Raw genomic sequence first — 17714 nt, forward strand, 5'->3', positions numbered from 1 at the left:
TGAATGGGTGTTAGGTCATTATGATCTCTTAATGTGAACTTTAAGATGATGTCTCAGCCATCTATCTAGCTAAAATTTAGCTAATATACAGAAAAAGAGGCAGTTTATAAGTGATGGTATGTTCATGAGGAGTCTTAGAATGTATTGAACATAATGTATGAGACAGGATTAAGAGACTCCCAGCAACAGACTTTTCAAAATACAGATCAAGGAAAAGCTTTTAGCTATAAACCACACACCAGGAAGTAAAAACAATTAGGCAAAAATTGAAATCACAGGACTGACTGAAATAATCAAGGAAGAAACTTAGAGAAAAGGGTACCAAGAATAGACTCTTGAGAAACTAGCTCTTCTCTCTTCTTATCTAGAGAAAAGGCATTGTTATTTCTATACCTGAAATCTAGTCACATGTTACACCTATCATTCTTTCTTCATCCTAACACCAAAACGTTCTCAAATCCACCATTTCCTCTATTCCCATTGCCTTTTCTCAAGATTATCACTTGTCAGAACCACTACAAATGTTTCTTTAAAGCTAGTCTTGAGTTGGGGATCTGCACCTCTCATCCTCTATAATGCTACCACAGATATTTTTGCAAATTCAAAGTTTAACTCTATCACTACTGTTCTCAAATAAAGCAATATTTGGACATAATAATCTGGCCCCAACATGTTTCTAGTCTCTTCTATGCCCTTATTCTCATTCACACAGTTCCCCACACTTTAGTTCTTGCTAATATTTGTGTTTTGCACTTGATTTTATCCCCGAATTCACAATGTAGCTGCAGCAACTATAACAGTCTACGTAGGAAATTATAGTCTATAATCCAAATCTAGTCTGCCACCTATTTTTGTAAATACAGTTAGACTGGTACACAGCCATGCTCATCTGTTTACATTATTTATGGAGCCTATGGCTGCTTTCAAACTGTAACAAGAGTTGAAGAGTTACAACAGAGACAGTACTGCCCCAAAGCCAAAATACTTTGTGGTATCTGGCCCTTTACAGAATTAAGTTTGCTGACCCTTCACCTATGAGACAATATCAAACAGCCTCATATGTGAATAATTGGACTCCCAGAAGGAAATAAGATAGACTGAGTATGAAATAATATTTGAGGAAGTAAAGGCCAAAATGTGCCAAATTAAATAAAAATTATCACACAGATCTCAGAAATTCAAATGCATATCAAGCACAAGTTAAACACACACACATAAAAACCTTATTTAGGCAAAGCATAGTCAGATTACTAAAAATCAAAGATACAGAGAAAAATCTTAAAAGCAGTCAAAGAAAGAATGCTGGTTCCAGTATGGTGGCATAAACCCAAATACAGGCTATCATCTCACTGTTTACAACTAAAAACTGTGGACAAAATTCAAAAAGAAAAAAGAAAAGAAAGAAAAAAGAAAAAATTACTTGACAACTCTGAAAAGCAAACAAAAGCATATTATAGAGTGGAGTTAAACTTAGAAAAGCAACCCCCAGGAGAGTGAGCTTCCAGTTCAGTTCTTTTTTCCTCCTTTCTCTTTCCTCTTCCTTTTTCTCCTTTCCTCTTTTCTTTCTGGCCAGAGGAATTAAGGAAAGGAGCTCCTGAGTACTGGAGAATGGGGAGGAAATACCAAAAAAGAGAAAAATGAAAGGAATCCTCTAATTCTGTCTATAATACAAGTCTTGTTGGGCTCACTCTGGAGCCATACAGGTACAGGTCAGCCTTCTATTATAGACTCAGAACTGAACTGAGATTTGAAGCACCACCCACAGAAGGCAAGACCAAATTTGCTGTCTGAACCTAAATGGGTTGACAGTCTGCTAAAAGAAACAACAAAAATGTAAGTTTTCCTAAATTATAAGAAGCCCCCAAGTTTATAAAACATAACATTCACAATGTCCAAGATATAATCCAAAATTCTCACAATGTAAAAAAGCAAGAAAAATGTGATTAATTTCAAGGGAAGAAACAATTAACAGGTGCTAACCCTGAGGTGATCCAGATGTTCTAATTATCCAATGATACTTTTAAGCAACTACTGTAAATAAGCTCCATCAAGTCAAGGTACACACACTTGAACAAAAAATCCCTCAGAAGACATAGAGAAGCTATTTTAAAAATTAACCAAATGTCAAATTTTAAACTGGAAAATATAATGCATTAAAATAAAAAAAAATTAACAGGCTGGGCTCACTAAAGGAAAAACGAACAGACTTGTAGAACAATCTCAAATGTTACTGCTGATTGTCATCGGAATCTTGGAAGACATCCGGGCAGAATATTTTAAGAAACAATGGCATCCCAAATTTGGTGAAAGACAAATTTACAGATTCAAGAAGCTGAGTGTTCTTCAAAGAGGCTAAACTCAAAGAAAATAATGACTAGACACATCCAATCAATCTGCTGAAAATCAAAACCAAAACCCAAAAAAATTCCTGAAAGCAGAGAAACATGACATACTACACAGAAGGGAATAAGATTCAAATTACCAAAAGTTTCCCATCAGAAATCATAATGGTAAAAAGACAGTGGAACAACATCATTAAAATATTGAAAGAAAACAAGAGTGTACGCAGAATCCTACATCCACCTAAAATATCCTTTAGGAATGAAAGCAAAATAAAGACATTCTCAGATGAAGAAAAACAAAGACAAGTTTATCCCCAGCAGACTGCTGTACAAGAAATGCTAAAGTACTTCAGGCTGGAAGGAAATGTGGCACCCTCAGGAAAGAAGAAAGAACAGGATTAGTAAATATACAGCTAAACACAAAATACTACTTTTTCCCTTTAAGTTCTTTAAAATATTATGCCTATTGTCAGCAAAAAATAGTATACTGTATGGTGAGTGGTGAATTTTTCAAAGCATGCAGCCATAAACATATATGCCAAGTATAACATAAGGGGGGGGGAGTAACGAAGTAGGGGGGAAAACGATCTGTATGGCTGCAAGGTTTCTCTATTTTAAGTGAAGCAGTACAACAGTAGCTCTAAGTAGGCTGTGAAAGGTTAGGTATATATAATGTAATTAAAATACAAAAAGATAAACCCAAAAAGGCCAATAGATATATTAAAATTGATACCAAAGAATAATCCAAAAGAAAGCAGAAAAAAGAGGAATGAAAAACAAAGAAGAAAACATAAGACAATATAATAATAGCCAACCATATCACTAATTATGTTAAATATTAATGATCTAAACTCTCCAAATTAACAGCCAAAGATTGACAGAGCAAGTTGAAAAAAGAAAAGAAAAAAAAAAAGCAAAACCCAGCATATGCTGCCTAAAGGAGAGAAATTTTAAATATAAAAATACAGATAATTCAAAAGTACATACATGGGAAAAACTTACCATCCAAACAGTAAGCATAAAAAGGCTGGAGAAACTATTTTAATATCATATTAAATAAGTTCAAGACAAAGAGTATTACTAAGGATAAAGAAAGATGTATCATAATGAAATAAAATAATAATTATCAAGAAGTGGGTTTTTTTTTATGTTTTTAATTTATTTTTGAGAGAGCACAAGCTGGAGAAGGGCAGAGAGAGAGGGAAAGAGGATCTGAAGCAGGCTCTGGGCTGACAGCAGCTAGCCAAACGTGGAGCTTGAACTCACAAACCTGAAGATCATGACCTGAGCCAAAATCAGACGCTTAAGCCAACTGAGCCACCCAGGTGCCTCTATCAAGAAATTTTAATAATTACTCACATAAATGTACCTAAAGCAGAGCCCCAAAGTACCTGAAGCAAAAGCTGAGAAAATTAAAAGGACAAATACAAATCTACCATTAGAGTAGACATTTTCAATACCTGCCACTCAGAAACTGATAGAACTAGACAAAACTGAGTATAGACATAAAAGATCCAAATAACACGACCAACCAACTTGAACTAATTAATACAGAACTCTATGTGCAAAAATGGCAGAACATACATTCTTTTCAAGTATACATGGTATAATCACCATGGTAGATCATATCCTAGGAGATAAGGCTTATCTCAATAAATTTTAAAAGATTGAAATCATACAAAATATGCAGAATGCAATTAACAATAATATATATAAGAAAACACAAAATATCTTAAGATTAAATAAAACAATTCTAAATAATGTATGGATCAAAGGTAAAATTCAAAAAAAATTAGAAAATATTTTAAACTAAATGACAAAGAATATTCAGAATATCAAAACTGTGGGATTCAACTAAAGCAGTGCTTAGATGAAAATTCATAGTTTTAAATACTTATGTTAGAAGTCTAAAATCAATGACCTAAGATTCCACCTTAAAAAACTAGAAAAAAAGAGTAAAGTAAACTCAAAGTAGAAGTTATACTGATAACAGAAAAGTCAATAAAGTAGAAAGTAAATCAATAATAGAGAAAATTAATAAAGCCAAAAGTTGTTTCTTTGAACTTATAAACAAAATTGAGAAACTTCTGGCTAATCTGATCAAACAAAAAAGAAAACTCAAACATGAAGAATGAAAAAGGGATTATCACCACAAATGCCACATAGAAAAGAATACTAGAACAATGTTATGAGTAACTTTCTGCCAAAATGTTCAACAATTTAGATGAAATGGACAAATTTTTCTAAAACCACGTTACCAAAATTGACATAAGAAATAAAAAATTTGAATATCCCTATATCTATTAAAGAAAGAAACTAAATTTGTTAAAAGCATCCCAAAAGATAATTCAGATGGTATCCCTGATGAATTCTATCATATATTCAAAAAGAAATGAGACCAATTTCATGGAAACTTTAAAAATACTCCTTTAAAAATACAGATTATTGGGGCGCCTGGGTGGCGCAGTCGGTTAAGCGTCCGACTTCAGCCAGGTCACGATCTCGCGGTCCGGGAGTTCGAGCCCCGCGTCGGGCTCTGGGCTGATGGCTCAGAGCCTGGAGCCTGTTTCCGGTTCTGTGTCTCCCTCTCTCTCTGCCCCTCCCCCATTCGTGCTCTGTCTCTCTCTGTCTCAAAAATAAATAAAAAAAAAAGTTGAAAAAAAAAAAAAATTTTAAAAAAAAAAATAAATAAATAAAAATACAGATTATTGCCCAAATCATTTTATGAGACAAGAATACCTATAATACTAAAACCTGACAAAGACATTAACAGAACAATACCCTTCATAAATCTAAACCCAAAAATTCTTAACAAAATATTACCAAATTCAACAATACATCACATTGGGAGAAAGTTTTATACCAGGAATGCCAGGTTGACTTAACATTCAAAAATTAATTTAATTTTTCCCTTCTTTCTCTTAACATATAATAATTTCAACAAATGCAGAACAGGTATTTGCCAAAATTCAAAACACATTTATGATAAAAACTATCAGCAAAGTAGGAATATTAAAGAACTTCCTCAAATTGGAAAGACCATCAAAACACCCACAGTTTACATCATAATACTGAAAGACTGAAAGACTAATTTGTAATTATTTCCTCTTCAGATTAAGGAACAAGGAAAGATGGAACTTTCACCACTTCTATTCAGCATTGTTATGGAGATTCTTGTCACTGGAATAAAATTTGGAGGAACATTTCTGATTTCCGGAAATCAGAAAGAATGATGATTGATTTTAGAACATTCCAGAGAATCTACAAAACAACTATTAAAATTAATTCACAGCATTCACTACAGTCCATCTATTACACTACAATGATTCACTTGCTTCATACAAATTCTGGGAAAAGCTCTTCCAGAATTCTGGTTGGTTCTTATTTCCTGGAGAAACTTTTCAGAGGAAGTAAAGTAGGACAAACTAAAGACCCCACCACTGTGTTTCAGATGGTTTCAAGGCCAAAACATAGTTATAGCCTGTTTTCTGCTAGTAATTTCAGATTCCCTTCATCTTTGGCTAGCATTTCTGCTGGTCCAGGTGGCTGATCTTATGAGGCAGTCACCAGGCCTTGCTCATGCCCATTTACCATTATAACTGGACCAGAAAGTACCAAGAGACACCCAACAGATCACCTGTGTGCCAAACCCCCAAGCTCCCTCATGTAACAGCAGCTCTACCTTCTCCCAATGATCTGATACATTAGCCCTGGGCGACTCCTTTCCCTAGAAATGGAGTGTCAAGTCCCAGAGGTAGCCATGCCTAAAAGTAAAACAGGACTCTGTAGTTTCTTCTGTTGGAAATGTTTCTCTTCTGAAAGCCAGGACCTTTTAAACCCCTACTGCTCAGCTACAGAGAGGAAGCATAAATTCCCCAGTGGATCACTGAGAGTGATGCTAAGCGGAGTCACTCCTATTGCCATGTGTAATGGTTCCAGCTAGGAACCTTGCAGGGTATAATGTCAAATTGTAGGGTATCATCATCAGTTGTGCCATCAAAAGATTGTTTTGCTGCTCTATCTGGTCAGAAACTTCTTGATGTGGTGCATGATGGAACAGATGGATCCCATGATTGCTAAAAAAAAGTGGGTCATTTACTCTGAAATGTTATGTGGGATCTTATGCTGATGGATCAAACACTCTGTAAGCCCTCAAACAGTAGCCAATGGTTGAGCCCCTGCAAGCTGTAAAGGCAAACTCATACTTAAAACATGTGTCAAGTCCAGTCAAAATGAATCATGGTCTCTGTGGAGGATGGTTAGATTCCACTACTCAGGCAAGACATTCAGCAACTCAGTTGCTGAATGAGTATTGATAAGTAGAAGTCTATTACTGGGTCTTTGCATAGCCATCATCAGTAATTTTTCCACAACACTTATAGGCCGAAAGAAACACCTAACAGTAGTGTTTATTAACTAGTTAGATCTAAATAAGTAATAAGAATTTATGTCCTATAAACTTAACCATTTGGAAAAAAACACATAAATTGAAAGAAAAATATTTTTATTTTGTTCTTGAATAGCCACAATTGCTTAAGAATAGGACATGTACGTGGTGCCTGGGTGGCCCAGTAGGTTAAGCCTCCTACTCTGGCTCAGGTCATGATCTCACAGCTCATGAGTTCGAGCCCCACGTCGGGCTCTGTGCCGACAGATCAGAGCCTGGAGCCTGCTTCAGATTCTATGTCTCCCTCTCTCTCTCCACCCCCCCCCCCCCACTAGCACTCTGTCTCTCCCCCGCCCCCCCTCTCTCTCAAAAATAAACATTAGGAAAAAATTTAAAAAAAAAGAACAGGACATATACAATGCTAAACACTGCACAACTTCTCAAACTTGGAATCAGATTGAACACGCCACCCTCCTTTTCTGTTTCACACTAATTTGTGTGTAGTGGTTGATTTGTATCACAGCAACTACCAAAAACCCAACTTCAAAAAGATATGGCATCACCAAAAAGAATGTAGCATGACCTAATGTCAAAACTGCGAACAACTTTGGGGTGCCTGGCTGGCTCAGTGAGTTGAGCATCTGAGTCTTGATCTCAGCTCAGGTCATGATCTCACAGTTCATGAGTTCGAGCCCCAAACACTGAGCTGATAGTGTGGAGTCTCCTTGGGATTCTGCCTCTCCCTCTCTCTGTCTTTCCCCATCTCTCTCAACATAAATAAACTTAAAAAAAAAAAAAAGAACAAAAACTGTGAACAACCTCAAGCTAGTTATTTGTGACAGATGCTAACATGTTTCCTTTGAAATTCTGAAATATCCCATGGTATTCCTATGTGTCTGCTGTGGTGTTTCAGGGTGCCTTAGTGCAGTTTGGGAATCACTTAGCACACGCATGTGTATACCCATGCATGTGCACTTCCTTTCTTACCTTAGTGGGCCCAGCACCTCCCACTAGGCTCTCTTATGACCTAACTCTAGTTATTGATTTGATGATAGCCAGTAGAGGAGAAAAGAGATGAGAATAGTAAGGGCAGCATAGTCCAGGAAACTACCCTCTAGGCTAGAAGAAGCCCACTTTTGCAGGCCCAAAGAGCTTGACAGAATTGGGGTTTCAAGGTTTTCAAGGGTATCAACTCAGATGTCCCATCTGAAGAGTTAGGGTCCTATTCATTTCCAACTAAAGCAGACACTGGCATAGAAGACTTGTTGAGAATTCAACCCACCCTGGAGTTCTGCTACCCTTGAATTAAGTCTTGGGCTTAACCTTTAGCTTTTTTTTTTCTTTCTGTTGTAGAAGATGAGTTTCTTTACATGATGCTAAAGAAATAACTTAACTTTCTCATTTTGCCCCCAATTACCTTCTGCCTTTGCTTTTCTCCAATCTATCAACATCAATCATCAACAACCATCTGATTATACTGTCCTTGTAAGTAATAACTTTCCTGAACTTCTAAAAAGCTTAAAATATTTGTACCCACCAGTGCATTCCTTCTACAGGAATTCCATTCCAATTCACCACTACTGAAAGTTTAACAATTGCACAGCCACACTGTATACCAACGGTTATTAGTATTGGCACTCCATCTACAACCCACAGTGGGTCTAGCTCTAAAACCCCATTTTAAAGTCTACTTCCTCAGATCACTCCTGGCACCACAACTGTCTTAGGTAAGGCTCCCCCAGGAAACAGACTCTGAAATCGAGATATGCACACCAGGAGTTTACTGGGGAATATCCTCTGAACCAACAACTGTAGGAGAGTGAAGGAAGTAAGATGGAACAGAGGAATGAGCTGAGTCGTAATGCAGTCACAGGAAGACCTCAGCCAATCCCACGTGGACCTCTGGTGTTGGGATAGATCTTCAAGGTTGTTCAGCCTTAGGGTAAGAGGGCCAGAGATTTATATCCCTAAAGAGTACATGTACTGGATAGAGGCTGACCCTGCAGAAGAGGCATGACTTTGAGGGAAGCAGTTCTCTTGGCTCAGGGAAAGCTTGGAAAAGGACTTAGCCGGCAGTTTTAGCTGCCAGTATTCCCAACAGCTAGGAGCACTTGTACATGAACAAAGGGATCTGGGTGGTGAACCAAGCACCCACCACACGACTACTGGGCTATTACACTATTTTAGCTAATGAGAGGAGAGAATTAGCATTTACCCTGCCTTCTCAGGAGGAACCACAGTTCATCATCAGTTGATGAGAGAAACTCTTTTTCGCAGAAGAGCACCAGCTCAAAAATACAGAAAGAATTAACAGAAGTATAAAAATCATCATTTTGAAACCCCTAATGAAATAATTGACTCAGATAAGGATTATCAAAGAATGCTAAAACCATTAGTGAAAGATATTCATAGTGAGTGTACCGAAGTTATGACCTATGATTACCTGCTTATTGCACATGAAAAAAGGATACATTTACAGAGGAGAGATCTACTGAGTACCATCTTGCCAAAGTAATTAGACTGAGCATTATTAAACAGTGACACAACCTGAAAACATCCGGATAGGATGCAATATGTAATACTCAGTCCTATAAGCCAAATATTCTTGCTAAAAAATGTGTAACCAAAACTTAATGAAGCTTAAATCCTAACTGCCATTTATAGGAAATACAGGGATAGAAGACATGGAGACTAACAGTATCTGAGGTCCTGCCCTTAAGGAGCTAGATTTATAAGACATTCTAGAAAAGATAAAATATTAGTAACACAAAACTGATCCATGGTAGCCAGGGGCTAGTGGTAGAAGGGAATTTCCTGAAGAAACTTTTTAGAATGATGGAAATGTTCTATACTTGACTGTGGTGATGGTCCTAAGACTCTTCAAATAAACACTTTATTTTTTTTTTTATGTTTATTTTTGAGAGACAGAGAGAACGCAAGCAAGGGAGGGGCAGAGAGAGAGGGAGACCTAGAATCCGAAACAGGCTCCAGGCTCTGAGCTATCAGCACAGAGCCCAAAGCGGGGCTTGAACTCACAAACCGTGAGATCATGACCTGAGCCAAAGTCAGAGGCTTAACCAAATGAGCTACCGAGGGACCCCCTCAAATGAACACTTGAAAAGGGTAAAATTTATTATACATAAATTAAACCCTGATTAACCTGATTCCTCTCCAAAAAGCTGAATATTTAATGTTTTTAATTAAAAAGAGTATTCTGACTACTCTTGATTTTTTTAAACAAATATCTTAAAATGCAAAAGTATTTTTAAGTTAACATTTTCATTTTATTTTTAAGCCTAAACACAAGATTTTCTCTTATCTTAAGTTAGGGCTAATTTATTTCATATTTCATATTTCTACCTACCAATATGCCAACAGAGCAGTTTTTGCCTTAAAATACAGGATTCCAGAGACGTAAGAGCTATATGAAACAAATTATTACCTAATCATAAATACAGATATACAAACTCTAATCCAATCCCACAACACTAAAATACTCCTACAATAACATCTCTTTATCGTTCAAAACCATCAGTGTCTACTAAATAAAATGTAATTTGTACCTTGCTGTTCAAGCTGTCTCACCCTCTAACCACAGTCTCCATTTCCAAAATGAATTCCCACTGCTCTCCCTCATGAACACCTACATGATAGCTCTAACAGAACTCTTAATATTACCTGCACATAAACTGTACTTTCTCACCTTTTGCTCATACTTTCACGCCAGCCCAGAATGCCATTTTCTTTAACACTTTTGTAAGTACCCGTCTTTGTATTTTTCACCATTACCCAGATAATAAACTCAAGTGTAGAAACTATGTCTTATACAGCTTTATTGGGCCAATGGTTAGCACCAAGTAGTAACCCTACTTTGCTGGACTGACTACTTAACCTCTTAAAACCAAAATCCCATGCATCTGATATAAAAAAGCTAAAGGAACTAAATGGGTTTAGCTTAAAGAAAAGCAATTCCCCACTTTAACCATAATCTCTGTTGTTTCTACTTTGTTATTCTACCACTTCAACTGACATACCCTGACTCTTCTGTATCTCCTGGTCTATCACTCCCCTCCTTGACATCACTTTCGTTTTTACCGAAGGATCAATCAATGTCACCAAACTTTCACTTTCTTTTTTTTTTTTTTTGACCTCTAGTCACACTTTAACCTTGAACCAATTCAACCAACAGCTTTCCCATTTCTTTGCTGGGTGGAAAAAATTACAATATCATGCTGATTAGAGTTTTAAATATATAATTTTAATAGTAACAATAGCGGCAGCTGCTGACATTTAATGAACATTACCCTGTACTAACACAATGTGCTTTTAATAGTCCTATAAGGTTACAGGTAAAGAAACAGACAAAGAAATACAATTAACTTGCCCAACTTAGAAAAAGGTAGAACTGGGATTTGAACCAAGGCAGTCTGCCTCTAAGGTAAATTTAGCCACAGAGCTATAGTTCTTCCCAAATACAATGCTATACTGCCATTCACATACAGAAACGATCAAATATTCCTTTACTTATTTCCAGCCCAACCTTTTCCTCAAGCCAATGCTCCAATTTTGATTCATTCATTTGTATAAAAAATATATTTATCGAGTCAATGAATAAAGGAAATCATTATTCTCACATTCATCACAGTCACTGAGACCAAAAATTAGAATAAAACCTGATTTTTGCCCCATCTTTAAGTCCTCAAATGCCATACGTCCCCTCACTCTCGGCAGAAATCAACAATATTTAACAGCACTTAATGTGTCAAGCACTTTACATATATGGATTGGTTTAATCTACAAAACAATCCTCATTATTATTATCCCCATTCTATATACAAGAAAAGTAAGGCATAAACAAAGACAAAAATAAACAAGCGGGACTATATCAAAATAAAAAGCTTCTGCACAGCAAAGGAAACTATCAATAAAATGAAAAGGCAAACTACAAAATTTGAGAAAATATATGCAAACCATATACCTGATAAGAGGCTAATATCTAAAATATATAAGGAACTCATATATTCCGACAGGAAAAAAAAATAGCCATTGCTATTTGTTTTTAAACCAATTAAAAATGGACAGAGGATCTGAAAAGATATTTTTCCAAAGAAGACATACAGTTGGCCAACAGGCACATGAAAATATGCTCAGTATCACTAGTCATTAGGTAAATGCAAATCAAAACCACGATGAGATTATTACCTCACACATAGAATGGCTACGATCAAAAACAAGAAATAACAAGTGTTGGCAAAAATGTAGAGAAAAGAAAAACCCGTGCACTATTGATGGAAATGTAAACTGGGCAGCCACTGCAGAAAACAATATAGAGGTTCCTTGGGCACCTGGGTGGCTCAGTAGGTTAAGCATTTGACTCTTGATTTCGGGTCAGGTCATGATCTCGAATTAGTGAGATCAAGACCCACTTTAGGCTCCACACTGAGCGCAGAGCCTGCTTAGGATTCTTTCACTCCCTCTAAAATAAAATTAAATAATTAATTAATTTTAAAAAAAGGAAGAAAAAACAGTATGGAGTTTCCTCAAAAATTAGAAAACAGGGTCGCCTGGGTGGCTCAATCAGTTGAGCACCTGACTTTGGTTCAGGTCATGATTTCATGGTTCGTGGGTTCGAGCCCCACATTGGGCTCTGTTGCTGACAGTTTGGAGCCTGCTTTGGATTCTGTGTCTCCCTCTCTGTCCCTGCCCTGCTCATGCTCTGTCTGTCTCTGGGTCTCAAAAATAAACATTAAAAAAAAATGTTGTTTTTTTTTAATTAGAAAATAGAACTACCACATGATCTAGCAATTCCTCATTAGAGTATTTTTCCAAAGTAAATGAAAACACTAACTCAAAAGATATCTGCACCCCATGTTCACTGCAGCATTACTTACAATAGCCAAGACATGGAAGCAAACTAAGTATCTATCAATGGATGAATAGATTAAGAAAATGTGGTATATAGGGGTGCCTGAGTGGTTCAGTCTGTTAAGCTTCCAACTTCAGCTCAGGTCATGATCTCACCGTTCGTGAGTTCAAGCCCCACATGGGGGTCTGTGCTGACAGCTCAGAACCTGGAGTCTGCTTTGGATTCTGTGTCTTCCTCTCTCTCTCTCTCTCTCTCTCTGCCCCTCCCCCTGTGTGTGTCTCTCTCTCTCAAAAATAAACATTGAAAAAAAAGAAAATGTGGTATATATACACGATTGAACATTATTCAGCCATAAAAAAAGAAATCTTGCCATTTACAACAGCATGGATAAATCTTGAGAGCATTGTGCTAGCTGAAATAAGTCAGGCAAAGACAAATACCTTAAGATCTTATCTATACGTGAAATCTAAAACCAAACAAAAAACCTAAACTCATAAATTAACAGAGAACAACCTGGTAGCTGGGACAGAGATGGGTGGTGGGTAAAAACAGGTATAGGTATTCACAAGGTAAGGTTATAAAATAAGTAAGTCATGACGATGCAATGTACAGTGTGGTGACTATCGTTAATAATACTGTATTATATACTTGAAAGTTGCTAAGAGAGTAAATCTTAAGAGTTCTCATCACAAGAAAAAAAAAGTTTTAAGTATGTGGTGATAGATGTTTATGCCTGTTGTGGTGATCATTTTACAATATATACAAAAATGGAATTATTACGTGGTACACCTGAAACTAACATGTTACATGCCAATTATTTCACAATAAAATTTTTCTTAAAACAATCTGAAGCATATAAGTTATATAATGTACCTAAGGTCACACAGCTAAAAAGTGGTAGAGCCAGGTTTTAAAACCAGTCTAGCTTCTGGGGTGCCTGGGTGGCTCAGAGGGTTAAACAACCAGCTCTTGATTTCGGCTCAGGTAATGATCTCACAGTTCATGAGATAGAGCCCCCTGTCAGGCTCTGCATAGATAGTGAGGTACCTCTCTTCCTCTCTCTCTGCCCCTCCCTCCCTCCCAAAATAAATAAACATTAAAAAAATAATAATAAACTCGTAAAACTAAACTAGCTTCAGAGTCCAAGCTCTTAACCACTTCACTAGAATGCCATCAAAGTCACTGACTCCATTAGGCTTGGATCCCTCAACTACTCTATAGGACATCTAAAACATAATTCACAGTAATTCATTCAACAATGACTGTTATCTCGTTTGCCTTGTTTTTTCCTTGAACACAAGCTTCTTTCCACCTCAGAGCCTTTATAATTTCCTAAAACACTCTTACTCTAGATCTGACTTCCCATTATTATGATTCAACTTAAAGGTCTACTGCTAAAGAAACCTACCCTGACCACCCTACCTAAAATAGCTCCCCCACTATAAATCATCTATCAAATGAAATCAGTTTTCTTTCTTTCATAGTTACGTATCACTACCTGGAACTATCAGTTGTTTATTTCTCCCCTCTAGTGTGGAAGTTCTAAGAGAGTAGAGACCTTTTCTGTTTTGCTCACTGCTACGTCTTCAGCACATGTAACAGAGCCTGGCACACAGAAGACATTTGGTATTTACAGAATGGATGCCAAAAATTGTGCTATACATTGGGATTACTAAGATGAATATGATGTAAGTCTTACGCTCAATCAACTCTAGTCTTTATTCAATGGCTAACCTCTTCACCTGACATCTTAAACTTGTCCCTGAGATCTGACTTCTCTTACATCAATTATCTCCTCTCTCACTTCTTTAATTTCTCTTTCTCCACATACTGAACATTTCCCAGCCACTCTTCCATATTTGAATATCCTTCCCTCAACCCTGCAACTCCATTACCCCAACATCTCCTAATGACTCCTCACCACATCTATGACCACTTCCTCAACAGTCATCAGTGACCTGGAAAGTGTTCTCACTTTTTTAAAGAGTTAACACTGCTAAGGACTTTCAATCCACTTTCTTAGGACCAGAGCTGCCACTGTCTCACAGCTGTCTTAACTTTTTATTATCTTTTTTTTTCAACTTCCTTTACTGTCTCCTTGTTCTCACACCTTTAAATTTGAAGCTCACTAGAGCTTCATCCTCTATCCTTGCTCCCTTCTCTGTCTGCTAGATCTCTTCTTCTACTCGAACTCAACTAGTACCCCTATTCAAATAATTACACTATTCATTCACAACCTAAATCCTAGCTCCACTAGCCCCATCATATTTAATTAGAAATGTGATTGAATTCTTAAGCAAATATTCAATAAAGGATAGTTGCAGGCTGACTTAGATAAAATAATGTGAACTAAAATAAGCAATAATGTTCTAAACAAGCACTAGAAGGCAATATTACACAACTTAAGGCTGGTTTCCATGACTACTTCTCGAAATACTTGAATTTTTCATAAATTGTAATTGACCACTTGTACAAAAATGGATCAAAGACTAAAAATCACTCATAAATTTTATATGTGTGATTAAAATACATTAATTTTGTCTAAAACTGTTAATCTAGTTCCAGATGCACAAAACTGTATTGTTACATAAGTATATTAGTAGAAAGTTAAAATGGGAATATATCAGTAGTAAATCCTAAGACTGGAAGAACATACAAAATAAATTTAAATTCTTTGAGAGGGATCTGCAAAGATGTACCACAATTCAGAGACTCACAGCTCAAAATTATACCCACCACAGAAAACTGTCTAGTGAGGTTCTGTGCTATTTTCAAAAACATGAGCAAGAAGTAGACTTGTGCCACTGTGGCCTTCAGTTTGGATAGCAGAAGGTAGTTACATATATTTACATCCATCTAATAAAACTGCCCAATCCTGTCAACAATTATAGACATGAGAAGACTGGTTTACCCAGAAGTGTGAACAAAGCTCCATCTTTACAACTCTGCAAAGGATAAGAACCCCAGTACACTATGGTAAATTACAAACACCTGACTTACAGCCTAGTCCCTTTCATAATGAAAGAAAAGGGCATCTTTTTATTGTCTAACACACTGAAGATTCAATAAATACCATAAACTCTCTGTAACTTATTTGACAAAATACTACTATGCTTTCCCCATGTGTTGCAAGAAGCTGTGAGAAAAAAAAATGATGAAGCCAACTCCCAATTACCACTGTCAAATCCAAGCTGGTGAAACAAGTCAGTCATCATCCTTCGGGGTATGTGGCATGTAAGGACAAGGAAAAGAAAACAATAGGAAAGCCCTCAGCAAACACACACACACACACACACACACACACACACACACACACATACACACACACATCTTAAGAAAAGGAAAATGAAAGTGATTTAATATCTTCTACATGGAGGAAGCTGAAGATGCAGCGAGCCTAGGATGAGATGTAGTAGCTACTCAAATTTTTTAGTTGGTGGGAGGTAAATATTGTATAAGCAGTCATATTTCGAAGTTCTACAGCTTTCCCCTTTCCCCACAAAACCCCTAACCCACTCTACTCTAAAGCCTATAAGTGACAGAGGAAATAGAACATAAGATGAAGGGAAATGGCCGATGGGACATCAGAACACAAGTGCAGTTGCAATCACATCTCTAGAATACCAAAAGGTCCAGTTACCAAAGTACAGCTCTAAAAATCTGTATCAGACATCTTTCACATCCACATAAATCTCTATCTGCATCGCTTTTGCATAAATCTTTTAAATTTAAACTCCATGCCTTATCCTAAAGCATGATTATCTAAAACTCATCCTATATATATGACACTATCCTTAACCTACACCATTGCTCCCGTCAGTGAAAGGCAGATATTTTATGGGAGGTGGAAAGTGGAGGATGGAATACCATTGGGGGGTTGGGGTAAGAATACGTGCAAATACCATTGCGGCAGAGATACTGGAAACGCCACTTCCCTCACCACTTTTGCAAATTCTCTCCGTGAACTGCCCTCTTCCCCTCAACCAATCTCTCCTCCTTCCTCAACAATACACACACACGTGTCATAACCGACTGGTACCATCACCTTTTCTAGCATCCCATGCTACCTCCCATTCTCACTAACCCCCCACAAAGACAGTCACACATACACACAGAGCAGAAACTGTTGCCACCGCACCCTCCTATCTCAGTTAGTGCTTCTACCACCCAGCATCTAGCGCTTGTAGAAAGCTTAGTAACCAGGTACGTAGACACACATACATACATGCATACACACACACACACACACACACACGCGGTATGTGGCGCAAGAAGGACACTGAAGACGCACCTGGAGGCTGGGTGTCCAGCGCTGCTGCCCCCTTGGTCCCTGTCACTGAGCGCAGCTGTGTAAATCCTCCGGTAGCGGTCGGCCAGGGCCCGACCTGACAGCAGCAGCTGGTAGTGACCCCGGGAGTCCGCGGCCGGCAGCCCCAGCCCCAGCCCAGCGGCAGCCAAGGAGCCCTCCGGAACCGGCATGAACAGCGCCCCCGGCGCCGGGGAGGAAGAGATGGTGGCGGCTGGGAAGAATCCGTCCCCGCCGGGCCCCGAGGAGGCGGCGGCGGGGGAGGCAGTCGCTGAGCACATCATCATCCTCGCAGCCGCCGCCGCCGCCTCGTCCCCGCGGGCCGGGCAAGCAGACACGCGCGCGCACACACAGCCCTTTTCCAACGACGACGGCTCCGGAGGCGGCCTCTGGCTCCCGCAGCACGAGACTACAAAGACAGCGTCCTCCTTCTCCTCCTCCGTCTTCTCCTCCTCCCCCCTGCGCCGCCCTCGCCTCTACTGGGACCGCTCATCTAACCCCGCCACCTCGGGAGTGTGAGGAGGAGGCGGTGCCGCCGCTGCCGCCGCCGCCACCGCTGCCACCGCCGGGGCTACCCGCAATGGGAAGCTGCCGGCCGCACTGGGCATGCGCCACTCCTCGCACATGCTCAGTAACCCCAGCCCCTTTCCCTCCCCACCCCCCTCTCGCCACCACTCCCTCCGCCTCAGGGCTTTGGGTGTGGGGAGGTTGAGTGGTGAGGAATCTGAAAGAAAGCCACTTTTCCGGGTTTTGCTAGCAGCTTGAGGAAGAGTAAGGAAAGCGCTGGGAAGGCTGTCAGCTACATGCTATTGG

At 38.5% G+C, this 17714-nt stretch overlaps 1 protein-coding gene across 6 annotated transcripts in view; it reads right to left on the reverse strand.

Moving 5' to 3' along the window:
* The window catches only part of MYCBP2 (MYC binding protein 2), a 283903-nt gene extending 266419 nt beyond the window's left edge, over positions 1-17484 (reverse strand). For all 6 annotated transcript variants that reach the window (XM_047080835.1, XM_047080826.1, XM_047080807.1 and 3 more), the window contains exon 1: positions 16887-17484. In XM_047080835.1, coding sequence (XP_046936791.1) covers positions 16887-17188 — 302 coding nt within the window. In that variant the 5' untranslated portion in view covers positions 17189-17484. The remainder of the gene's footprint in view (positions 1-16886) is intronic.
* Between the last annotated feature and the right edge of the window lie 230 nt (positions 17485-17714).

Source organism: Lynx rufus, unplaced genomic scaffold, assembly GCF_022079265.1.
Source record: "Lynx rufus isolate CCGP_SWC_20201006 ecotype Redwood Valley unplaced genomic scaffold, mLynRuf1.p SCAF_1, whole genome shotgun sequence".
Lineage (NCBI taxonomy): Eukaryota > Metazoa > Chordata > Mammalia > Carnivora > Felidae > Lynx > Lynx rufus.